The sequence below is a fragment of the Porites lutea genome, chromosome 12 (assembly GCF_958299795.1).
Source record: "Porites lutea chromosome 12, jaPorLute2.1, whole genome shotgun sequence".
Lineage (NCBI taxonomy): Eukaryota > Metazoa > Cnidaria > Anthozoa > Scleractinia > Poritidae > Porites > Porites lutea.
In genome coordinates this window covers 23,785,569-23,811,959 of record NC_133212.1, presented here as the reverse complement: position 1 = coordinate 23,811,959, position 26,391 = coordinate 23,785,569, and the positions used below count along the sequence as shown (strand labels likewise).

Sequence of the window (26,391 nt, the reverse complement as noted above, 5' to 3'; positions counted from 1 at the left end):
TGTTATATTGAAAATGGCCGCCGGTGAAAAATTTTACAACTTTATGATCACATCGCACTTATAATGGGCTGAAACTATTCAACAATTCTCCTAGATTGTTCTTCGTTGCTTTGTGTTAAGGTTTTGGCTGCTTTGTGGTGGTCTTTGTTTCGGGAAGATGAATACAAGCGTGCCCATTGCAACACTTGCAGGCATCACGAGTTTGACCGATCGTAAGTAAAAATTGTCCATTTACACGCCAGTGATGTACATTTAAAGAACTGCATTTAGTTTTTAAAATATCAAAGTGAAATTATGCAAAATTGACTAGTTAACCAGCATTTTAAACTAAGACATTGTGTAAACAACGACGAATTAAGGTGAAGAAAATTCGACTTCCGCCGATCGTTGACAACTTGTAGCTCCTTGCAGCAATACTGACTTGTTTTTCGTCTTGCTTTTTATTGTCTGACGAATTGTTTACTCGTTGCAGTACTCCCGGAATTGCCTTTTCCAGCACCTTCATCTTCCAGAAGAAAGGACACCTTGCTATGCAGCCCAAAAGTCGCTGCAGAGGCCGGAGAAGTTCTTAATCGACCTGACCGTGCACTTGTTCAACGGCTCTCACAAGCACTTTTCATTTCAAAGTCGACCACAGACCAGTTGTATGTATAAATCCCTTTTTCTCTCCATAGAATCTTACCTTTATAGGATGTGAATGAAAGTGTCATTCGGAGTGTAGTAATTGCAGTATATATATGTAGTTAAATGAAATAATATTACATGTAAGTACTTATTCAGCTGACTTATTAGATCGAACTTAAACGGTTGTCTCGCACTAAAAAAGAAAAAAAAAGATAAATTGTACATTAATGAGCCACTGTTATTATTAAAACGTACCAAAATTAAGCTAAATTTTGAATTCTTACTAAACTTGTAGGGATCCCTCTTTGCAAAATAATCACTCTTACATTTAGTTCTACTTACAGTTTTATTGTTTTGAAGGTCACAGATTTAAAACTCTTTGATTAACAAAGCAAGTTGGCCCGTATTCAAAGACTATACTTTAATAAGTTTACTTTTGCTGTAAAAAAGGAAGAGGTTTTTTGAAAATAAAAAAAATAGAGTTCTTGGAGTTAACACAAAACATGTGTACACTTGTATCTTAACCAATACGTGATGTGGCAAAAGAGGGTTGATGAGTTTTTGAAAGAGTCTACTGCAAAAGGTTTTTTGTTTACATTTTTTGGATATGAGATGATTATAGCCCCAGTTGGTTTCCTTGTCTGTTTTGCCATCAATCATCTCATATTCAGTGTAATCTTTGAAACTTGGTTTCACTTGAGTTTTGAAAATTTTCACACCATTTTTATGGTCCTTGAGAGTATACAAGGTGGAATATTGTTTTCTATTTGTTAAATATAGCATTGTGTATTAATTGATGTAACAGGATATGGAAGGATGGGGTCAGTCAGGATGACAGCACTTCTTGCCAAGGAGACCCACTTCTTCTGCAAGCTATCTTGGCCCATGCACCAAGTGTTTTTAGTCCACAGGCTGCAAGTACAAGTACCATGGTTGAAAACAGTCAAGATCCTCAGGGTAACTTTTACTTTGAAATATAGTGATTATTGAAGCTGAAAGATTTTAAATAATGATGCGGGTAAGGAGGGAAGCAACTTCTTTTGTTATGGCACAATATTTGCTTTCCTCACATAGGATTGTTTTCATTTTTACACATAGAATGCATTAACGTACAAAAAGGCAGTCTACAAAATAAAATATATTTTAACTCCATTTTCAAAGGGTGTTTTTTGTGTCAAAAGATTTTGACCAATCATGAGACTTGCAAACAACAGCCAAGAAAAGTTGACAATTTTAAATGTTCCTCACATAGGATCTCTGGTTTTCTTAGACTCAGACAAGATTTTTTTTATAAGGAACTTGGTAAGGAAACAAGGGATTAATATACATGCTGCTTTGCGGAGATTTCATAAAATTTGATGTTTTAACTAATCAGAAAAGTAGTAGAGACAATAGTAAAGTTATCACCTTTTCTGCATTTCAATGTGTTCATTACGTTTGGCTCTTTCCGTTTATCTGGACCATTACTTAAATAAAATTGGCAGTACAAAGTAGATTGTGTAAGAAATTCTTGCCATGAAAAAATTGATGGTAAATTACAGATACCGTATGTGTGTTGTTGTTTTAGTTATCCTTGGTTGTATTCTTGTCTTTGTTTTTTGTTTTTGTGTTTAATAGTAATAAATAATATTTTTGTGGTATCGTTAGTTGAAAAGAAATTATAGTTGCATGTAAAGTTGAACCTATTAAAAAATGTACTTTACCTATTGTATTTTGTTAACTTTACCAATGACACATGTAAAAGAGAAATTAATAGAAAGCAGTGGGTAGCCATATCCAAAAGTGACATAATGATAACCTTGTGTTTTTACAGCTTTCTCTCCTGTTGGATACAATCACTTATCACCCCATCAGAGAGTTAGTCCAACAAAAGTGAGGTCTCCAATGTGTGCAGGGTCACCAAGATCAATCCAACCACAGTCTCCTTACCGTCATGCTCTTCAGCACAGTCCACCAGACCATGTTGGAGTTATGCGACAGATGGCATCAAGCCCTCACCAAGTAGCTCTGCAAAATCAGTCATCAGGCTACCCATCTCAGTACAGTGGGATGGTGCCAGGTGTTCAAAGCGGTTCTGAACAGCCAGCAGGTGTGTATTCTGTGCAAACCACATTAATTTTGTAGCAGAAATCCTGAAACATTGGTGTATTCAATGAAGAAACTCATTGGTCATATTCTGAAAACATAAAATTGGGAGAGACTGTTCCAGAATAGTCTAAAATACTTACCAATTCCAGAATAATGCTAATGAGTATTGAAAGAGGAAATAGCTAAATTACTGACTAAAAACAGGGTTGCCATGGTCAGGGAAAAGTCAGCAAAAAACGAAAATTTTTCAAGGTCGGGGAAAAGTCAGTTAAAAATCTTTGATCTGCTGTGATTTTGTTACCTTGGTGTCTTGCATCCCTTACGCATAAAAATCCCCAAAGACGCAAAATAATTCATGGCATGCGTCCCGTAGGATGCAAAGACAATCAATCGATTTGAAGATTTTCTGGTTGTTGTCTAAAGATGCATATTTTTTTTAGTCTTTTTAATTTTTGTGCTTTAAATATATAGAGGGACTGTATTTTAATTTCACTAAATTCCAACAGAGAGTTTTGGAATCTGTCTCCAGATTAACTGTCTTGTTACATACACTATAAAGGGCCAAGTATTTTCAATTAAGGACTCCTCGTTGTTTTTTTAACTGGGACTCACTGGTCATGGACAGGGACTCATGACTTTTCACAAGATGAGTCCTAGGACTCACCATAACTATTCGTAACAAAATCACTGATCATACTCTGCCTCGTACAAAAATTGTTAAATACTTCAAATAGTTAAACTTAGTAAGTAAATTATTATCTGAAGGTTCATTGACATCGTATTTTCTATTTCATAGCAGAAAATACCTTACTTGTCAATGGAGGTTCACCAAACATGCACTTAGTCCCGCCTCACATTGCGTTAAGTCCAGTTCAGACTTTTTCTCCACTCAAAACAAGACGGATGAGACAAGGCCTCTCTAATAGTGAACCACAGCATAAAACAGCATCGGGAGTTCTCAACTTTTATCAAGGTTGTCTTTATTGAAGAATTTTTCGTTACACTATTCCTGTGTTATATATTTTGATTTGATAAATGTTTTGTAATATGACTAATAATCTGAGCTTTATTTTCTTTGTGTTATACTCTGGTAAAGGAATCACCAAATGAATTATTTTCAGGGGTGTTTTAATGTTTCAAAATCTTATAATGGATTTGCTGTCTCTCAACAATCTTCAATAACCTTCTCCATCATTTTGTTAGTCAAGGTAGTTTGCCTCTCATTGCCACTCTTCAGGTATATGAATGTATAGTTAAATAAGGTACTGGGGTTTTAGGTTACATAAGCTGGGAAAAACTCTAGTAATGTGGGCATCTTTGGACCAAAGTGCATCTTGACTAATCCTTTCTTTTTTATCAGAATAATAAATGATAAAAAAGAAAAAAATTGAGATAGTAAGGAGAAATTATTGTTGGTTTGCATGTGTCATTTTTGGTTTTTGTTTCTTTCAATCAGGTGCAGCAACAGCTCCCAATCAGAAAAAAGGACGAAGAAATATTGACTTGTCAACAACAGTGCGGAGGAATTTAAATGACAGTGAATTTTATTGCCATGTTGCCCAGGCACAATCACACGATGGAGCGACAGAAGTTTCTCACCAGAGTAGTTATAACAGCATAAGTGCTTTGGAGGCATTAACAGCACAAAATGGTTTCAATTTTGATCCATCTGTTCTGGGACAAGCGTCACAGCAGCTTGCAGCATTAAGCGAAAGGCGAAAAAATGCTAGTTTTAGAACCACAGAGCCACAGACTTTTGAGCAACAAGAAGTTGCCATCAATAGAACTCCAATCTCATCAGAGTCTAAACCAAAGAAGAGGCGAAGTTCTTCGAGGAGTAAATCTGATGTAGATGTGGAGAACTTGCCTATGCAGTCTGCCAACTGTGCATCGCAAGTTCAAAGCTCTGCAAATGAGACAAACAGTTTTCTGCATGTGCCAGTAAATGAAAAACTTACTCAGCACAGACCTTCACATTTAAGCACAAAATCAGTAGATGAACAACAGCTTGTACTTGAAGGAACAAATGATGCACAGCCATCAGCACCAATGTCAGCAAAGGACTTGAACTTAGAGCAGCATGTGCTGCCTAACAGAACAGAAGGACCAGTATCACCAAGTAGTATGACTAAAGACCATCCACCTTGTATATCACCAACTCTGAAGCTATCTCCTGCACTAAAAGGGATACAGTTGTATGTTCCAAAGTTAGTAATAACAAAGATAAAACAACGTAGGGGTTCAAGGGAGGTAGAAACACATCAAGTGAGGGAAGTCTTGCCAGGCAGTGAAAGTGATTTGCAGCGATCAAAAAAGCGTCGGAGGTCAAGTGAGGAAAAATCAAGATGCAATAGCAGCTACAATTTTGAGGAAGGTACAGGTCTGTTACTTGTGTCCTCTTTATTCATGTAAAATTAATAGTGGAGTTCGTCTCTGCTATTTATGCACTAAGTTTACCTACAAAAGAATTATTTCCAGGCAGTACGATGATAAAGATGAAGAAAACAGATAACTTTTTGCCAATGGTACTTACACCGGTATGACTAAACTTTGACAGCAAGTTAGCGTCAGTAAGAAAGGTTTGACGAGAACAAGTTGTAGTCTTGAAAACAAAGTACAGTCCCAAATTGTTAAGTGTAATTTTCTACTAAACATACAGTGTTTTTTAATTCCAGCTCCACCAAAGAAGAAAAGCAAAACCAAGAAGCAAAAGAAGCAAGACACTCCTCAATCTGAGGGTAAAACTTTCTAGTTTTTGTAAACAACCTCACTTGCATCTCATTAATTGACAATGATGCTACAGGGAAATAAGAGTCTAAACTCTTGACTCTTAAATTTTAGATATTATGGAATCACCAACCTTTAGGAAATTTGGAGAATTGCTTGAGAACCTGTTTGAGTTTGATGATGAGTGTAATGTACCAAGTTTCACTCATGATGTTGGTAAGTTACATTCTCTTTACATAAGGTAAGGTCATAATATAACCCACAGGTTAGGGTTAAAACCTCAGTTACATGTATATTTGTGTGTGTGGATTGCTTGTTTTATAAATATATAGCCATACTAGTGTTTTAAGTACTTTAGGTAGCAGCAGAGTAATATACAGCTGTACTGTAAATGAAATCCCTCGGATTATAAAAGATGAAATGATGGAGAAAGGTTAGAATTTCATAGTGTTCAAGTGCCTATAACCCATAGCCAATATCTTACTTTTTAAAAAGTAGAAACATACAACATGCAAAAACAAGCAATAGAATGGGATTTGAGTTCAATCTCGATTTTTAACAGGCCATCAAAATCCTGGTTCACAAAGTAAAAATTGCGCCTTATGGGGGACTGGGCCGAGTAGCCTGGGACGTCAACCCGGTATCTTGGCGATAACACGATTGGCTACAAGATACCGGGTTGACGTCACAAGTATTTAGTGTCACTTCTTTTTGAATAAATATGGCGGGAAATTAGCCTCAAATTGCTGATTTCGTCCTTCGATAAAAGTGTGTTGAAACACAAAATAACTTTTACTTCTTCGCAAAAATTCTTTAAACTACATGAATGTTCGAAATTTAATATAACTGAATACAGGTGATAGGCACTTTAATAAAGGGATTTTGTCAAAGACAGTACTGTACATGTAGTTTCATATAGATAATTCTGCAGACTGTCAAACTCTATCTATACAGACACTGAGAGGGCCATAGAAAGTGTCCATACTAATGGGGTGTCTGTATGAAGCAGGTTGAATTTAGAGAAAATGTGAGGGCTTACTTTTCCCAGAGACAAAGCAAACTGTCCATAATAATAAGATGTTTGTATTAAGTGGGTCTGTTTGACTGTACTTAGTTAGGAAGGGTGGCTGTGCTGGGGGAGAGATCTTCCTCTTGAGTTCGTCTGTTCTCCATGACTTGTTCAAGGCTGGGCTGCTAAACATAGTGTTTTAATGGTTATGTTAGCACTGGAAATTGTGTACAAGACACATAGTTTAATATACCTCATCTCACATAGATGACCAGGAACCAAATCCAGAAAGTCTGATTTCACGATCAGTAATTATGGAATTTTACTCAGAGACGGCAAAGTTGAAGTCCCTTGGAGTCTTACACAAGGTAGGAACACATCATTTATTTATTTGTCATTTTTTTCTAAAAAAAGCAAAGCCTGGTTGACTCAGTTTGTTGTGCCCAGGTTTGTTGAGCCTGAAGATATTGCCACCATTTTCTACTTCTCGTAATATTTTGCTTTTTGAATTAAAAGTTTTTAATTGCATCAGGTTCCCACCGAGGATTTGATGAGACTGTTGACAATAATGGAGCGCCATATACGAGATGGTTTACATTTACAGCTACAGTGCAGTGCAGATCAGGTTAGAAATATTTTTTGTGCCACTAATATTTATGGACCAATCTTGCTCTTGTGCCAGCCTTGTAACAAATCTTTGTTGCTTGTACCCACATGTACATGTATATGTTGCAGCTAATTTTTTGTCTCAGGTAAGTTTTGCTTTCCTTTTGTTTTTGGTTATGGTAATGTATGCGTATGAAGTTGAAACGAAGGAAAAATAGAAATTACCTGAGATAAAAATTTAACTACAACATACATCTTATATAACACTCACTCAGAAGCAAAAACAAATTTTATTATGATAGAGCGGTTTTCACTTGACTGTCGAAAGTAATTGAGGAATTGGTTTGGTTTTGGTTTTACTACGCCCTTTGGTTGGCTAGTGTATTTACTTTGGTTTTGGTTTTACGACAGTCAAGTGAAAACCGCTCTAATATTCACATTGTTATTTTCGGCAGTGTAAAATGCAAAGATACAAACCCTTAACCACTCGGGGCACACAGCATACAGTGTAGCTACATGTATGTTGCTTTAGAGAGACTTAAGAACAATTTATTACTTGTGCTTCAGGATGATGATGAGGAACAAAGACTGTGGCGTGGCTTATGTCTTGATAGAATGGTACGAGCAGTTGAATCTTCTCTGGTAGTGCTCTTCATCCTCACTTCTCCCTCCATGCCAAAACAGCTTTACCTTGAAGAGGTCATTGACAGGGTTATATCCCTCACCAAGTACCAACTAAAGAACAACATCTTTCCAGAGTATGATCCTCTTTACAAAGAATCTGATCCCAATGGTAAGATATTACTTTGACATACATTTGTTGACAGTCCGAGTGTTAATGATGCATTCATATATCTGTACATAAACATACAAATGTATATTGTACATACACGTACAGTATACATGCATTAATAGCATTTTAATGTACAAGAATGTATAATTTAAGATGAAGTCTATATTTTGCATTCACATTTGCTCTCTAAAAATTAAATGCAAACCCAAAGCAAGTACTTTCAATGTACATTTCAATCATTTGCTTACTGAATATTTTTCTCTTGTGTTGTAGAAAGTGTTGTTATTATGCCCAAAGCCAAAAGATCAAAGTCCTTACAGCCAAAACTCAAGTCTTTGTCACTGTTTTATAACAAAGTTTGCGAACTTGTCTCATTATTGGGTGACCTTGTGGATATTCAGTCCCTTACTGATACTGACATTTTGCAGGTTTGTGTTATTTCTCAATTTGCAGTTCAATTTGTCACATACATGTAATACATCCTTGCCTAACGAAATAAATAAATAATGAAGAGCTGTGTGGAATAAGGCCCTGAAGTGAGTTCCTGATCTCCCTTTGATTTTCAAGCATGTTCAAGAGAAATATTTCAAGATAACCTTGACTAGCCATTAATCATCAGTCATGTTGGTCTTTATTCCAGGCAACCCTGTATGGTCAAGTGTGTCACTTTTTGTAAACATTTTTGGATGTGTGCATATGTTTTGTACAAATCATCTAATTTAATGGTCTGCATATTTTGTCTTTAGGTATCTAATCTGGGAACTTCTCCATTCTTTGTGGAGAATGTTAGTGACCTCCAACATAGTGCTCTCAAGCTGGTCAGATCGGTATGTTGCATGCTTAGACTTTATTTAAATGGCTACCCAGGGTGCAAAGAAAGTCAGTTTTACAGCTTGCCATTCGGGCAAGCTGTACCTAGCATGTACAGTGCTGTACTAGCCTGAAAGTCATTTCAACTAGCCTGAAACAAAATTGATGAGCAGGATTGATCGCAGTTCTTCTGTAATTTGAATTCCCCCAAAAAATCACTTGCCAATCAGGCAAGTTAAGAACAGAACTCACTGGCCCGATAGCAAAATCCACTAGCCCCAGGCTATCGGACACCACTTTCTTTGCACCCCACTACCACTAATCAAGTGTGAAATTAAATGATACACTGCAACTATTAAAGTTTATTTATTTATTTTTACATTTTTTCGGTCAGTTTGTCTTACTTTCCCTTCTTTGAAGTATATGTACTCTCTGGGCTCACCACAGTAAACCAATCATATCTATCATTACTTTGGCTTTGTCACCATTTTATTAATTTTTCTTTTTCATTTGATGTGATAAAGGTTTTCAGAAAATACATCAAGCACAGGGACTTGATCCTGGAGGACATTTTTGCCTCATTAGCAAGGCTCCCTAGTAGCAAAAGGACACTCAGAGGTTACAGGTTTGTTAAGAAATTCAAATTAGTCAAAATAATTGTGAAGATAGCTTAGTTAAATCCTTTTTCAGTTCTTGTCTCTGTTTTTTAATATCCAGTAAGTTCTGTTTTGTTGTCTCTTTAATTACAAATTATTGTTTCACTATTTAACGACTAAACATATAATCTTAGGCTCAGTGGGGATGTCTCAATACAGATGGTCACAGCTCTGGTACTCCAGCTCATTCAGTGCTCGGTTAAAATTCCTGAAAAGGTAGATGAGGTGCAAGATGCAGCCAGTACTGAAGATGGTGAAGATGGGACTAAACCTCAAGTAAGTTTATAATTTGAGAACTTCTATGGTTTTGTTGTTGAGTCAAGTCCCCAGTTTTGGAATGGTTAATAATTAACAATTGCCTCAGCACAAACTTGTCTTTCATGGAGTTTTTGTAATGTTGGTTTTATAAAGAAACAAAAATGTTATGGAGTGCAGGATAAAGGAAAAAACACATTCGTATGTTTTTTTTGTGTGTGTTTATTTTACAGCTGTACATGTATTGTACTTTTTGTACCAAATGGAAAAGTGTGAAATTTATGTGGTTCTGACCTTAACAGATACAATGTAAATTTAAAGATCAAGGCAAGCCACACCCATGATTTTCCACCCAGAAATGAACCTAAACGGATGTACAATGGTATCTCTCCTTTCGTGGGTTTTGTGGTGTTAACTATTTTCCACATCCTTGTTTTAGGTGGACAGAAACCTCCTTGTTATTACCTCCTATGAAAATGCATTGAGAACAGCACAGAATTTCTTGTCTATGTTTTTGAACAAGTAAGTTGTTTAAAGTTGATGATTTGTTCCCTGTTCACTCCACTATACAAGAACAGCCACTGTTGTTGAAAATTTGTTGTTTTTAACATATCTAGTTTCTCTGATAAAAACTTAAATATCTAATTTATGGAATAAAAATTGAAAATTGCTGTGATGTGGCTAGTTAAACAGCTATGTTTTGATAATGCAGACGTGTTTAATTGTTGAGTTTTATTTTTGAGATACTGGTTTTTCAAAATGAACAATGGAAAAGCAGTGGCATTGAATAGCTCTCTATTATTTTGATTGCTGTCAGAAATATGTATGTATAAACTGTGTCACTTAAATGCAGATGTATCAGTGTTGGCAAAGACGAAGAAGATTATCGTCCATTGTTTGAGAACTTTCTTCAAGACCTGCTAGTTACCTTGAACAGACCTGATTGGCCTGCTGCTGAGGTCCTGTTGACCCTCCTTGGTAGATTGTTGGTAAGTAAGCTTCTATGGTGAATTTCCGTGAAGATGAAGTGGTGCAGGTGAATACTATTAGATAAGACTTTCAGTGATTTTTGCCATGAAAGTAGAATTCAGTGAAGTTTTACTGTTTTCGTTGGTTCACGTTTATCAGTTTTGGGTGGGGAGGGGGAGGGCACCCCATTTCTCTTGTTACTCTTCTACTTTTGACTATGAGATTGTTGTCAATCTACAGCCCCTCTCCTGAGTGTCTGCTCCCTATTCTCAAGGAATCCCAATCCCTTTTCCTCCTCCTAATGTAACTAAGATCCTGGATCTTGTACTATTCTCTCTTATGCAGATTGTGACCTTCAACAACAAGGCAAATGATGTTAGTCTGAGGGTCTCAGCTATTGACTATCTGGGTGTTGTTGCTGCTCATTTAAGGAAGGATGCTGTAAACAGTCAACAGGATACAGAAAGTATAACAGAGATTTTAATAGAGGTAACAGAAGGAGAAAAAATTTATAAGAAAATTATGTTTTTTGTGGCAGTTTACACTGTAAGTTGCAATTTAAGATGAATTTCAGGTCAAACTTATTTCAAACCAGTTTGTTAAGGATCACAGCTGAACTTTTTAAAATAATTTTGACCCATAATAATTCATTTGAAATGAATATTTATGTTCATAGTTCATTTGTTATAAATAAATATTGCAATAAATTAATTTTATTAACATAATTTTTACACCCATCTAGCAACTTGGTGAAATATCTGATGACTCAAGCGATGAAATTTCTCACCTGGTAGGTTTCTACATGTATGCTGTTACCTTCATTGTTTACATGTAAGAGCTAAGACATTGTTAATCAAGCTTATGTTGCAAAAATGATGTTTATTGTGACAGTAAAAAATACTTTTTTAGGATGAACGGTCTGACAAGAGAGGCCTGATTTTACAAAAGACTCTTGCAAACTGGTTGAGTTCAGAGGGTAACAATGATGCAGCTTTCATGGTGAGAACAACAAGTTATCATTGTTAGAGTCAAGTACAAAATATGATTATTTCCTTATTTCTCAAAAACTAAATTTTTAAAAATTCTCTGTCATAAGATTACGCTCCAGGCTGTTTATATTGTATAATGTGGAGCATTAAATTCATGTCAGGCAAACATTTAGTAGATTACAAAATTAAATGAATGTTATTATCATTATCATTTTCATTATCATTGTCATCATCGTTGATCTTGTTATTATTTAATTATTTGTTATTTTTTTAGTTTGCAAGGCAGTTTTTTCTGGCCCAGTGGATAAGAGACAACCATGTGGAAATGGAGCGGTTCCTTAGAGCTCCCACTGAAGATCCTCTTGATGGTGGAGATGGTTTGAACAACAGTGCCCTTTTAGGAGCTCAAAGTATAGCAAAGTTGGAGGAAAGAAAGGCTTCCTTGTTCTCTGTTTTAGATGGAGGACATTTGTCAAACATTAGGTAAATAACCTTTTCTGTCATAGATTCAACTAGAAAGTTGAGTTTAGGTTTATAATAAAGTTCATTGTTCCTCCATCATTGTCTCCCTACTGTAAGTCTTTTCTTTCTTCGTCTTCTCTACTATCAACAGTGTCTTTCTTCATTGCTTGTGTCCTCTCTCTTTGCTTCCCCTCAATATTTTCCATCACCTTTTACTCTTGATAAAACATGGTGCTCAACGTAATACATTGTTTTTACAGGTCATCTCACAATAAGCTGGACTATGAACATGCGACTCTGGTAACACGATACCTTGCCTCCTCAAGATCATTTTCGAAAAGCTTTGATGCTTACTTGAGTCAGGTACAAAATTTTGTTGCAACCATGCAATCTATTATTTGAACATCCTTCAAAATCAAACAGTCTTCTTTAAACTGAATACCTGCACCTCTCAGTAGATAGAGTTGTGTAATGGTGACAATTGTGTTAAACTTCTCCAACCATTTTTTTTGTCGTTATCCTTATAAATCTTGCAGATCCTTAGAGTGCTTAATGAAAGTGCTGTTGCAATCAGAACCAAGGCAATGAAGTCATTGTCAGCTGTTATTTCTGCTGATCCATCTATCCTTTCTAGGGTAAGTGTGGACTACAAAATGCTCAATTTTTTTCTCTTCATAAACATCAGACTTGCTGCTCATAAGGTGAAGAGCTAAAAGCTTGGATACTTTTCTGCATTTAGCACAAATGGCCTGCGTGCTTTAGTGAGCATCAATCTCTAGTTTCACCCTTGTCAGTCCTTTATTGAACGACCATTTCTGTCTTGTCCCCCAAAATTACCATTATCAGTTCAGTTTTTACTCAATGTCTGTTCATTTTTAGGATGATATGCAAAAAGGGGTCCACTCCAAATTTGTAGACATGTCAACCAGTGTAAGAGAAGCAGCAGTTGAACTCATTGGACGCTTTGTCCTTAATAAACCAGAGTTAATCCTTCAATACTACGACATGATTATTGAGCGGATACTAGTAAGTAAATTCTCTTGTTTCTAACTTGCAATAGGTACATGAAGTTGTAAATGTAACTTTTAAGACTGCAGATGTTGGCCATTAAGTTAAATCCACTACAAATTTGCTATCCTCAATATTGTGTATGGTAGTTCCTTCTCTTAATGGTCACATTCACTCTCCTTTCGTTTTCAGGATACCGGCATAAGTGTACGGAAGAGAGTGATCAAAATCCTCAGAGATATTTGTATCAACCAGCCAGATTTTCCAAAAACCACTGAAATATGTGTCAAGATGATTAGAAGAATATCAGATGAGGAGGGAATAAAGGTGACAACGTTAGTTAAGTTTAGGGCAATAAATGTTAAAATAACATGAAGGTACAATAACATTGGAAATTAATACTTTCTTCAAATCATTACTTGTCTGTTCAGACAATTTTTGACAAGGATACTTTAAATAGTTTCTTGTTTGGCTCCTTTGTGTGGTTTTTGTGTCCCCAATTATAGTGGTGCTAGGAGACCAGACATTTTAAAAAAATATTTTTTCTGCTCTGCTGCAAGTTACAGCCATACCAAGAGAAATTAAAAGAGATAATCAAATGTAACTGCCATACTCATGTTTTGATTCTTTCTGCGTCAATTTTTTCCAGGAACTGGTTACCAAAGTATTTCAACAAATGTGGTTTTCACCATTGAAGGGAGAGGAAAACTCAGATGTTTTTGTCAAACGTGTTGTTCATATGACGGATGTTGTAAGTGCACAAATTATTTCCTTGACCTTATTAAAATAAATCTACATTTAGCATTTTGTTAGTGCTGAAACATCTTGCACTTTTTCCTTGTAGGTTGCAGCATGTGGTGAAAGTGGGGACTGGTTTGAGCAGCTTCTTGAAAATGTAAGTGGCAAAATCAATTAGTATTTATCATTATGATCACTTTTTCAAAGTTTTGAGAGGATTGTAGAGCTGTCACTTAGGGCCATAGGGGCAGGGATCACACTCAACTTCTATGAGCGTCACCCCAGCTACTTTCGTAGGAAACAAAGGAAAGCAGACCAAAAAAGATCTTTGTAGCTGTTCAATTTCATGCCCACTAATTGCATTTACCCAGCAACTTGACATCTTAAGTGAATTGCCAGCTCCTAATTTAAAGTGTCAGTTGTAAAGAGTTGCAATCTTTTATGATTTTTCTTTAAATAGTTACTTCACAATGAAGAAGACTCTATTTCCAGGGCTTCAGAGGTGGCTTGTGGACAAATAGTCAATTGTCTTGTGGAGAATGTACTAAGTTTGGAGGAGAAAGCTGTTGGTAAGATTTCACATTCCCAGCTCTCAAGAACTACAAAATTGCAATGTGACCTAGTTCAAATTTACATTTTATCCTACTTTGAACTTGTTTTGAAACATTTTATGGTCAATTCCTGTTAAGCTTGTAGCAGTGGATATTGTAGGCAGTATTCCTTGTTATGTTGATGGATGAATGAATGAATTCACCAAATTTAACATGAAAATTCTTGATTAAACTAGGAACAGGCAAGTCACTTTACTATGTTCAATGATAATTTATTATCATCATTTTGTTTTGATCCTACCACAGCTCAATCTGAGGGTAAAGGCTCAAGTAGCCAGAGACTGGTGTCCAGCCTGTCAACATTGTATCTGATTAGTAAGATTAAGCCTCAGCATTTGGTAAAACATGCGATGACTTTACAGCCATATCTCAGCACTAAGTGCAGTGTAAGTACAAGGATTGTGATGGGATAGTTTCTTTTAAAAGGGAAAGTGATATTATTTTAAGTACAAAAATTTTATTTACATGTATCAATACTGAGAAAAGTTGATGTTCCCAGCTTTACCCTAAGATAACCCTGATTCTAAAGAGGCAATTCACTTTCAAATAAATGAAGGGTTTAAAATGCGGTGTTGCTTCTGGTGGGGGAGTGAATTACATGCCCCAACAAAGGACTAGCACTCAAAACATTAGTTTCTCAATCCCCTCTTTCCCCCTTTTTTGTAGTTCATTTACAACGATGACTACATGTAAATATTGCTGGAAAAAGCAGATGCCAAAAAATGAGACTGAGGCCAAACAACAACAACAACAGCAACAAATTAAGTAAAGGTGCTGCCCAACTATTTTTGAAAGGTCACATTTGAAAAATTCCATCCTCAGACTCAAACATTAGAACTACGTTGTAACGCAAACAGCTCTTTTTCAGAAAACTAATGCTCAGCAGAAAGAAAAGCCGTATTCCAGCACTTTAAGTTTGTGAACGCTTTTGGTCTTGTCTGATTTTTGTTTCCTTGTACTGCTGTAGACCCAAGGAGATTATTTAGTGATCCATAATGTTGCACGGATTTTGGAATTAGTGGTGCCTCTCATGGAGCATCCCAGTGAAACATTCTTGGCCAGCTTGGAGGAAGACTTAATGAGACTGACTGTGAAGCATGGACAGACAGTAAGAACCCATGATCATTTTTGCTTACTCTGTTGAATGTTTACCACAAACTTTGTCTTAGAAAAGTGATCGCAGTGATTAATTGGTCTGTGGGTTGATCTTACAAAAGAGCAATAATTTATTTTGATAAGATGCAACAGTTGTGAATTGAATCATATGAAATGAATCATATTTTGAACCGCAGATAAAGATGTGAAAGTGAAAATGATCTTTGCAGTAGAATGAACAACCTACGTGATTGAAAAGGAACCTGAAAAAAGTTTGAGCTTGACCAGAAATTGAACTCTGACCTTGGTGATGACCAGATGCAATGCTCTATCCATTGAGCTGATCAAGTTAACTGTTATAGTTGTCATATACAGCTATTTTGAGAAAGGTTGCTGGAAAAAGTTCACGTGACAATCCTGAAAGGCATTGTGGGTGGTTTTGAGTTCACTGTTCTTCAAAGAAATTTGAAAGAATGCCATGAGAGGCCATGGACGTATGTTTGCGAGCACTAAAGGAAGGCAACAAAACTAGAATTGAAAGCTAGTGTCATGAACAGTGTGTTGATCATATCCCATATAATTCATCTTTCAGGATTGTCATGTGCACATTTTTTCTGACAACCCTTCTCGAAATAGCTGTAACTTACAGTCTTTGATTGTCTTCGTTTTTAGGTTGTTCAAAGCTGCATAAGTTGTTTAGGTGCTGTGGTGAATAAAGTCACCCACAACATTAGGCTTGTGAAGGATTACTTCCAAAAGTATCATGGTAAGCTGAGACTGAGTTTTAATAAAACTTCTAGATATTTCAGAGAGGCAATACTTTCTTAAAAAACTACATACTGTTACAGTAAAGTGTTACCCTGAAACACGTACAGGAATTTAACAGATTACACAAGATGATACTTCCATGTATTGGTAGGTTATTACTCAGACTTGAACATGATGCAACTGCTTGGGTTATCCTTCAGTTGTTATGAACTGTAACTGTTGTTGGATGCTGAACACTAAAGTATCTGGTGACCCTTATTAATATGTAATGGCAGGGTTCATGAATTTGCAAGTTCTATCCTATTCAAAGAATGATTCAGGTGCTCTTTTAAAAGGGAGGAAAAGGAAGGAACAGGCAATCCTGATGCCTACAAATGTTGTCCTCTTTTTATTTCCAGGCTATCTGGCAAAAGCCAAAGCAGATCTCACTAAAAATCCTGGAAAGGCTCAGATCAATAGGCCAACTTTACTGCGATCATTGTTTACTCTTGGCCTGCTTTGTAAGCAGTTTGACTTTGACAGTGATGTCAAGCCAAAAAATGAGGTAAGTATTTCACAGTCAGATTGTATCTTTTTTTCCAAAAAGTGCTACTCTGCATGCTAACAGAAGTGACTACCTGATCTTGTCATTGAATATAGGGTTTTTACTGACATCACAATGTACATACATGTATGGCACTCATGCCTGCTAATGTTCAAAACAATATGCAGTCTCTTTTGGCACAATTATAGTAATGGATGAAAACAAAGCTGAGTTCCCATCGGGGACAAAGTTTTAGTATTGTTCTTACCCTCAAACATGGCCATCATATCTGAAAAGCCCTTCTATAGACATTTTCATGTTTTTTGCTGATATTATTTGTTCAATATAGTAATATCTATTCAAAATGTAACCAAAGCTACTGCTCTTGAAAAGAGTTCAAGGAAAGATTTCATTGTTTGACTGGTACTGTTCACCGATATGTTTGCTTCTCTCTTAAGCAGGGTACCACAAAGGACAGAGTATTTGCTGTTTATATCTACTTCACCAAACATCCTGATGAGGAAGTCTGTCAAAAAGCCATTACTGGACTCGGTAAGTGCATTCACACCAGTAAGGTTGGGTTTTTGGAGAGGCGACTTTTGCTTTTTCCTTAACTAAAACCCTCCTAAAACATGAAGTATGATGTAAAAGTCATCCATAAAGATACACAACCTCCACGCTCGAACAAGGATCAAATAGAACAGTCTACATCATGTTAAAAGTCAATTTGTTTGCAGGGTTTCTTTGCATGAGGTATGGAGACCTTCTTCTGAAAGGAGAAGCAAAGGACCTTTATCAAGGAATTTTATCACAACCTAACCAGCCCTTGAAACTCAAACTTCAGGTTGGTATATTTTGTTCCTGTTTCTTTTGTTCATACAGAGGTAAACTTTGAATGTAAAACATTGTAAAATACTTTTTGGTGGAGTAAATACTAACAAATAATTTTTCTGTTCTATAGATTAGTTTTTGGAAAACAGTGAATATCATTCATATCGAAGCCACAATTTTCTTCATAGAACTACTGCTGAAAGTGTTTTTTTTTTTTTCATTAAAATGATCACATGAGAGGATTTCACCCACAGCCTTCTTAAGTTTGAACTACATTACTGTATGTTTAGCTATGATTTTAATATATCATTGACTCTAAGCTCTTTTATTTGGCTGCTTTGTGGTTAAGATCAGTTAGGTATGTTTATGGAGACAGTCATCATTTATTATTCTGTTCACTGAAAATGTTGCAGGTGTTAAAGAACTTGCAGACCCATCTCTTAGAAGAGGAAAAAAGACTACATGTCCAAGATCATCACAGTAAGAAAGCCTAGTATTGTTAAACACCTGTGTTTCTGAAGACAAGCCCAGATTTTGTCACTTTATTCATTTTGATTTTCTCATCAACAAGCAACCTGTTGCAGTGTTGTCATAACTTCTAACAAAGTCATGTGTTGTTTACTACTTCAGGTCACAGGAAAACAGAGAAAGAAAAGGAAAATCAAAACCTCAAAGAACTAGGAGACACTCAGTCTGGGTATGTGTAGTATTTTATTTTGTCTTGCATTCCCTTTTCCCAGTCAATCACTTTTTTATATATTTTAGTGTGATAGAATGCTTTTTATGTAATTGTAGGCCTATAATGTGCTATCAAATTCTTACCTTCACGAAAGTGAATGTATGCTCATGGTAATGAAACTGTAACTGCTCTTTTGAAAGTGTTTCCTGGTATTGACCAGCGAAAGTTATATATTTTATAGTTTATGTTGCCATTGAAATGAAGTTGCACAGCTATTGTGGTATTGTGTTTGTGATATCTACCTTACTCATAGTCCTATCTTACTTGCTACTTACTTAACACACTTGCCTTACAGTACCACCAGTGCAGTGATGCAGGTGTATCTCAAGAGTGTGCTAGAAAGCTTCTTACACCCACAGCCTTCTGTACGCATGGCCTCACTTCATGTTGTCAATTTGATTTTGAGGCAAGGCCTTGTACATCCTGTTCAGGTTGGTAAAAACTCTTCATTCTGACAAAGTACCCTTCAGTGTTTTTTTTCGGCCAAAAAAGGTCTGAAACTGTATGGCCTTTATTGATTTATTAGATCTATCCAGAAGAAATTAGTGAATTTATCGTCACATATAGCCTCTATAATGTGTCCTTTTTTTTTTTCGGATAATGTGAATCTAAGACAGCTTTTTTGTTCAAAAAAGTTTTCCGTCGCATGCTCCTGTCAATTTAGTTATTTTGTGAGAAATAATTGGTTGAAAAGTTGACTTGAGACTTGAGAACAAGGAGATTTCGAGCTCCAGTGCCATCTGAATGTTCCACTGTAAAGCCTTTACTTAAATAGCTAACCTTTTCTATGGGGTGCAGCTTACTGTGCTAGAGAAGTGGTCAAAGCTCTGCTAGGGTGGTTGGGGGGTGGGTTAAAATTTAACCCACCCCCCAATGCCTTTAATGGCCTACAGTTCAACTGACACTTAAGTTAGGCTTAAAGCCCCAAGCAAACGCACGCAGCATTGTTGGCCAGCAACCCCCCACATTGTTGGATGTTACATGTTGTGTCCGTTTGCACACCGGGCCCTGTTGCATGTTGTTGGGAGTTGTTGTGCAAAGTTTGAAAGTGGTCAAACTTTTAGCTACATGCAAACGGACACAACAACTCCCAACATTGTTGGGCCAACAATCCTGGGAGTTGTTGCGTCTTTTTGCACATAGCTTAATAGACCAGTGGGTCTCAATATTCCTTCCCAGGGAAAAACAGCCACCCCAATCAGCCCCTTCTCCTCAGAATTAAGAGTGCATTTGCAAGTGAAGTTGATTCTTTTAGATTAGAACACTTTAACCACATTGGCATGTTTAAGGCCAACACAACAGAGCTGGGCACTTATTGAGGTGTTGCCTGGACTTACACTTATTTGCTATTCATCTTCCTTTTGTCAACAGTGTGTTCCTTATCTGATTGCCATTGGGACTGATGAAGAACAGCAAATGCGAGTTAAATCAGACCAACAGTTATCAGAAATTGATAGCAAATATTCCATGTTTGTCCAGGTGAGTAAAAGAAAGACTTTGTAAGATCCCTGCTATGATTACTTCCCTTGCCACGTCCAGCCATACAATGGTTTGTGGAGTGATTGTTAACAGATTACTCTTGTTTCAGATGAAAGCCCTGGCTGGCATAAAGATGTCGTTTGAACTTCAGCGCCTTGTTCAAAAGGTATATTTATGTTAAAAGATTGTGTAGTTTCCTTTGGAAGCAGTTTTTTTTGACTGAGTAACTACAAGAAACACACATGCATAGTAGCTGGTGATTTTATTGCCGTTAAAGAAACCTTGGCATTTTGAGTAGGCAGAATGGGTGTGTGTTCAAGTTACCTACTTTAAAACTTTTATAGATCATGTTTTGATCACTAGCTTGAGTTGTATCACAGTAGACCCTAAGTCTTAACTGTCAATGTGTATACCTCAATCCTACCAGGAGTAGTGTGCCTGTGATTTAAACAGATAACCAAATGTTCATCCTTAGTAACTAAGCATTCATCCTATGAAAACCACTTCCTTCAATGCAGGATAAGACAATACCCATACGTGGCTACAGGAAAGAGAGCAGTCAGTGTTTGTTAGGTCATTTGTACTCCATTATACGATCAGGCAGACAACCAAGACGATCACTGTTACAGTCCATGTTAAGAACATTTGATGACCACAAGGTGAGAGACTTCACGCAAATCTTCTATTTGAAAATCTCCACATAATAGCTGCCAGCTATAATTTCAGAGAAATTCTGGCAGTCTCTGGGACACGTGCTTATCTGTATTTTTGTTGAAGTATTTTAGTTACCTCACTCTCAGACGCATGCCTTTTATTCCAAATATTAAAGTTGATTTTTGTTTCTGAGTTTTGAAGTGAGTGGGGTCAATATACTGCAACAAACTGTGCAGGTCATCATCTGAAACTTTAAAGTGAGTTGTGCATCATTGATTGATGCTTTTAATCTCTAGTTATTTTCCTGATTAGTCTGGTAACTCGATATGGCTTGTAGTAATAATATTATCAGTAGTTACTAGAATTTGATACCATGAGCTGAATTTTCTCTTTGTTGATGACTTGCACAGGTAGTTAAAACGTCAGTGTCAACTATAGTACTATTGAGGAGGGAAGTTCCCTCATCCAGCGATAATAACATTTAATCTGCTCATGACATGTCTTTGGGTACAAGTCATTTACGGTTATTGTTACTGTGTTTTTGTCATGGTCCCAGTATGGTGCAATGAGAGCTGGATTTAACTCACCCCACATGCATTTTGTGAATTTAACTTTTCAGGGTACAAAGTTGGATTTGTTATTGTACATTGCTGATAATATGGCACATTTTCCCTACTCCATCCAAGAGGAGCCGTTATTTGTTATTCACCACATCGACACCATTCTGTCCGTAACAGGGACAAATTTACTTCATTCTTTCAAAGAGGTAGGTAGTCTGTAAGGGTGAAAAGAGATGGCTTTTGCACATTTTGTCCAACTAAGGCATTTGGAGGTGTGTTGTAACAGCAAAGTATCTTGTATATGTAACTGTAAAGGCAAGATTGTTTGTATCATGGGTACAGCACATTCTGCGCAGGGGATTGGTGAGGTTGTTGGTAGCAATACAAATGATCGTAATCATCCATGCCTTTACTTCAGTAGACTGCACAAGCATGGCTTGCATGCAATATCTTCTAATGTTGGCGGACTAATTTCATAATGTATCCATTTATATATTTTTTATTAAGGCCATGACTGCTCAGGCAAAACCAACAGTTGAAGGGGTAGACAACGTTCCTCTAGAAGAAAATCAATATGAAGAGGAGGAAACCACAGAGTCTGTTTTAGGTATTATGATGATAATAATGAACGTTATTAAAGTCTCACGTCTTATAGCTCAGGCACAGTGCCTTACTAATTGGGGGTGCCTTACTATTAAGTGATTGCTTATCATAATAAAGTCAATCTAAGACATTTGAAGATACAATAAATATTCATGATTCTTTTTCAAGTGTGTCATGCAAGATGTCATTTATTTTTATTTTATTTTCATAACCAAATGATCTGAATTGTGGGAACTTCCTTTCACAAGTGCCACTTTTTTTCAAACTTTAGCTGACAGTCCAGTAATCTTAAAAGAAAAGTGATCTCACTGTTTGTCTTGACTTTTGTAACTAGAATGGGAATCTGTTTGTTTTTGTTGTTATAGCTCGGCTTCCGCCAGATCCTACAAACTTTGAAAAATGCTGCATTGCAGCCCAAGGCTGCCTCCTTCTGCTGTATTTAAAACAACATCTTAAAGAACTGTATGGTTTCTCAGATAGGTAGGAATGTATATATCATATCTTCAACTGTACTACACTGTAGTAGTTCTAGAATTTTATGCCATTCAAGTTTTGCAAATGGGCATTAGTCAGGCAGCTATCATAATTTCAATGTTCAACCCTCCTCTGTGTAAGAAAATAGCAAGGAATACAGTACTGAAAGTACCAGTGACTGGTGAAGGGCTCCTTATTGAACATTTCATCTGAAACTTAAGCTGAGCCATTCTGTTTTACTGTGAAACCTCGGCTGTGATTTAAGAAATGTAATAATTTGTATCGGCAGGAGAGAGGAGAAATAAGTACCGCGCCTTGATTTATCCTTTTTTCTTTTTATGGATAACATTTTTTTCAAAATATCTTACCAACATAATTCCTTGTCCGTGTTTGTTTTTACAGTAAATGTCATAAATATTCCCCATCTGAACCAACAAAGGCCTATGACAAGACTGTGTCAAGAAAAACAGGAATTGTGTTTGAACCTGAGCAAGTTTTGCGGTACGTTGAAGAGCCAGACGCTGTGAGGAGCCATGAACAGCTAGTATGGGATTACCTAGAGGTGCGCATTAAAACTTTTCATTTATCAGTGTAACAAAATTCCATCTCCTTTTTAATTTTCATTTTGTAGGTGCTTTTGAAATTTAGCGACAGCTTCCATCCCATCGATTGCCTAATTATTTGTGTACCTTATTATATGTGAGGTTAAAACTTAAAAAATATTTACCCTTTATAGTCCATCAAGAGATCGATTTTTGTTTTTTAACAATTGTAAAAAATACCTTAATTAATTTAGTAATTTAGTTTGAGTTTCATGGATGCTTGGCAAAAAAGTAACAAGTTATCAGTATTTCGTAAAGATTTGTTTTGGATAAGACAGCCAAAGTCACTTGTCAAGTGTTTGTAATTGTCGCTATTTGTAATCTTATGCCTTCACTCCAATGCATCTTGTGTCTCAAATTAGAGGTTCTTCTTTTATTGTGACGCTTTTTATAATGCATTTTGAAAAACGTCTTTGGTATTAAGTTTAGCTTAAATATCAGCATTAGGTCTTTGCCAGCTTTGCATTCCCTGAAACAAACGCCTCTGCATCATCTAATAAAGCTCCTTGGATTGAAGGCTTAAGCTTGAAATGTCTCAGTAACTCAGTGTCATGTTCTGCAGTTTAAATGTCTTATGATGAGGCTGGATCCTTCTGAGGAAGACAGTGATGACTCAGGCAATGGTGGAAGAGATAGTCCTATGGCAGAAGGGCAGATGGTGGATCTTGAGGTAGTGACCCCCCCCCCCCCCCCCCCTTCAGCCTCCCTCATCACCCAAAGATAACAAGGGTGGTGCAGTGATGAGAAAATTCACTTTCCATTTTTTGGGCTGGGTTCTAAGCCCAGAGGCAACACCACTTGCAGGTTGGGGTTTTTCTCCAGGCACACTTAAAAAAAAGCACTTGCAAATTCTAATTTGATCTGGAATACACAAACCTAAATTGTTCAACTGGCTAGCTCTTAATAGCTCCTATGTGTCACAGACCATCATTTTGTAAACAAATAGTAGACCAAAGGAATACTCATGGCATGGGCACAGTCAATTGCTGTTTTGAAGAGAGGCAGAAGGTGATTTCACACATGCTCACGAAAAAAGAAACAGCTAAAGTTACTGTATCTGTGGCTGAACTTGGGCTCTTGGTGAAGTTGAATCATTTCCTTCCCACAGACTGGATTTTTTTTTTCTGCTTCAAGGGGTGCACAGTTTCATTGTTTTCTCTTTTCCATTTTAGGGGAATCTTAAAACTCCCTCTGCTAAGCCCAGGGAAAAACGTGCCCCTAAACCTAGAAAGGTTTTAAAAGGTCGCAAAACACCTCCTGCTGGACAAGGAAAGGCAAAGTCAAGACCAAAGGGAAAGCGAACCAAGAAGAAAATAATATCCTTTTTTCAAAGACATTTGGGGCCAGTTGATGGTTTAAAACAAGGCCCCACTTAGACTACCGTATAAGGCAATCAGTGGTTCTCCAGGTCTGTTAACTATGTAGAGTTAAGAAAGGCAAATGTTTTGCCAGTCTGGGATAAAAGCCTTGTTGAAACTGTTCGCAGTAAACAAAGTTTAGATATTCAAAATTTAAAATGTCTTAGATCATGGTTTCAAAACAGAGCAGAACTATAGGTGAAGTAGTCAAAAACTCCGGGATCTCACAAGTGAAGTGAATTAAAGTGAATCTCAAACATGAATGGCTAACTCAACTCACAATTTTGGAACAATAAATTGCTTATGATAATAAATTTACGAGGCCCTTGAATTCTTACTGTCAGTTGTGATCAAAATCACCTTTCTCCTTTCATGGCCCTGTTCTTTAATTATTCATTGTCTCAAAGTATATCCCAAGAGTTCTTCAGACTGCATTCAGTTACCCCCTCAGTCAGACAGTCTCTCTGAGGAAGAGATGGCTATCAAAACATCAACTCATTCGAATCTCTTTACAGTAGGCAACTTACACTATTAAATCAGTTAAGAAAACCTCTTTTTTCCATGTCAGTCAGTCCATTATTCAAGCTTATAGTAGTCCATTGGTAAATCCCCTAATTCAGTTATTAAATAAGATCTTTGTTGAGTGTTTGATTAGTTAATACTAAAATAGTTTTGAGTAATTGCTGTGTAATGACTTGTCTCTATTCCTTAACAATTGTAACGCATCCGTGGATTTGGATCAAAGTCTAATGGACGAGAGTGATGATGATGTGGACTTTCTCTGTCAGTAATCCACTGTACGCGACCTTGTGGTCTACAATCAATCGACACTTTTACTACAAAAATTGGTCAAACGTTTTATTCAGCCAAAATCTTTGAATTGGTGTCAAACAAACATCACAAGAACTTTTGAAACAAAATTAGTGACGTTCTTGCAAACAATCATGAGATACACTGTAATGTAATTGAGTAGCTTTCAGGCTCAACTCTTTCTCTTTTTGTGAACAGGGTTCATGCAAATACTTTGGTCACAAAATTTTGTTTCCATTGAACAGACGTCTTTGTGATAAGTGGGGTTCAAGTGTATCGGCAAGTGGAATAAGTGAATTAATGAATAAAAGGGGAAAGGAGGCTGAAAAAGAAGCAACACTGCATTGCCCTACTCCCCGTGTTATTCTGTGGACCGTTTCATCGGCTAAGAATTCCATATTACAGAACAAATTAACATTTTGGACCATTCAAAAAAGCTTTTGTGTTAACCCTGTGCAAATTAATAACAAACCTAATTATTATTTTAGTTCATTGCATAAAGTTCAAGTTTAAAGGGAAATTTTTATTGACAGAAAAGCAAGTGTTATTAGAATGCAGTGAATTGGACAAAATTCAACATTTTAAATTGTTTATATTTTATATCAGCCTTTGCTTTTCCTTGTACATAATTGTCTTTTCTTCGTACTTATGAATCAATTTATCATCAATGAATAATGGTTGGTGCTGCTCAAGTATTTGCATTCCAAAGTGAGATTGAATTTCTGTACACTGTCGTTTTTTGCTTAATCGAGGAGGCTTGCAGACTTAGTTTAGGTAAAGAAAACTAGAATTCTCCACTGTGAAAAATTGTTGTAGCTTGCAATATGTGTTATTTTAAAGTTTTTAAGTTCCTTTGCTTCACCATTAATATATATAATATTTACAAATGTAAGTAGAGAGTTATGCATGTTTTTCTTTTTAATATTGTATCATTAACACTGTTTTATTTAGCCTTGGTTAAAGTTATAGGATATATATATGAGTATTAGAGAAAATTGTTAACTTATTTCACTGTTATTTTTGCTTTTCCCTTCCCTCTGTCTCTTTTTGTTTTTGCAAGGTATAACAAATCACGTATTTTGATGTCTACCTTTGGTATTACATAAACTCTGGCCAATTCATACTCATCTAAAAAAAACTATGTTCTCATTCCGGAATAAGACTTAGTGTTACAGGTTCAGGTTCAGGTTGCATCTGAGGTCAGTGAAGCTAGGCCGTTTTTGTTAAACCAATCCACTCATCATAAATTAAAAACTATTTTCAAAAGTCATTCCATCCAAGTGGGAAGAGCTTTCCATCATACATATGCTTGTGTAAGTATTGGAAGAAACTACACATAAGAATTGTATCATTCATCATACAATAAAGCAGCATCTGTACTTGTTAAAGAATTTCCTTCATTATCTTGCAAGTTTTATCTTAAAGGGAGATAATGCAATCACAGAGGGTGAGAGTTATCAATCTTTGAATTGCTCTGTTGGGCTTTCCCTGCTGTTAATTCCAAGATCTAAAAAGGGCCTCGTGCAGCTCAGTCTTGCACACATGCTTGA

The 26,391-nt window shown here is 36.4% G+C and overlaps 1 protein-coding gene across 1 annotated transcript; it reads left to right on the top strand.

Annotated features, from left to right (window-relative positions):
* Positions 1-25,061, top strand: LOC140953990 (nipped-B-like protein). The gene is made up of 47 exons (XM_073403376.1): positions 1-212; positions 473-644; positions 1,430-1,581; positions 2,438-2,713; positions 3,509-3,685; positions 4,169-5,086; positions 5,388-5,450; positions 5,554-5,655; positions 6,716-6,816; positions 6,981-7,073; positions 7,622-7,847; positions 8,121-8,275; positions 8,594-8,674; positions 9,182-9,282; positions 9,448-9,589; positions 10,008-10,090; positions 10,422-10,557; positions 10,883-11,026; positions 11,280-11,327; positions 11,447-11,536; positions 11,801-12,009; positions 12,249-12,351; positions 12,525-12,623; positions 12,868-13,014; positions 13,189-13,323; positions 13,646-13,747; positions 13,841-13,891; positions 14,195-14,303; positions 14,592-14,731; positions 15,313-15,453; positions 16,113-16,206; positions 16,607-16,752; positions 17,193-17,283; positions 17,469-17,575; positions 17,976-18,042; positions 18,193-18,259; positions 18,597-18,732; positions 19,673-19,780; positions 19,890-19,946; positions 20,299-20,439; positions 21,054-21,200; positions 21,502-21,601; positions 21,963-22,077; positions 22,474-22,633; positions 23,236-23,343; positions 23,846-23,989; positions 24,754-25,061. Exons 1-47 carry the CDS (start codon positions 158-160, stop codon positions 24,820-24,822), a joined length of 6,408 nt encoding a protein of 2,135 aa, XP_073259477.1. The 5' UTR covers positions 1-157; the 3' UTR covers positions 24,823-25,061.
* Positions 25,062-26,391: the final 1,330 nt, after the last annotated feature.

Excerpts from the sequence above, each read along its gene's own strand:
- LOC140953990 (XM_073403376.1), top strand. The coding sequence starts at position 158 with ATGAATACAAGCGTGCCCATTGCAACACTTGCAGGCATCACGAGTTTG. Across the intron at positions 17,284-17,468 it reads AAAAGCCATTACTGGACTCG|GGTTTCTTTGCATGAGGTAT; the intron begins GTAAGTGCATTC and ends ATTTGTTTGCAG. Across the intron at positions 19,781-19,889 it reads AATATTCCATGTTTGTCCAG|ATGAAAGCCCTGGCTGGCAT; the intron begins GTGAGTAAAAGA and ends CTCTTGTTTCAG.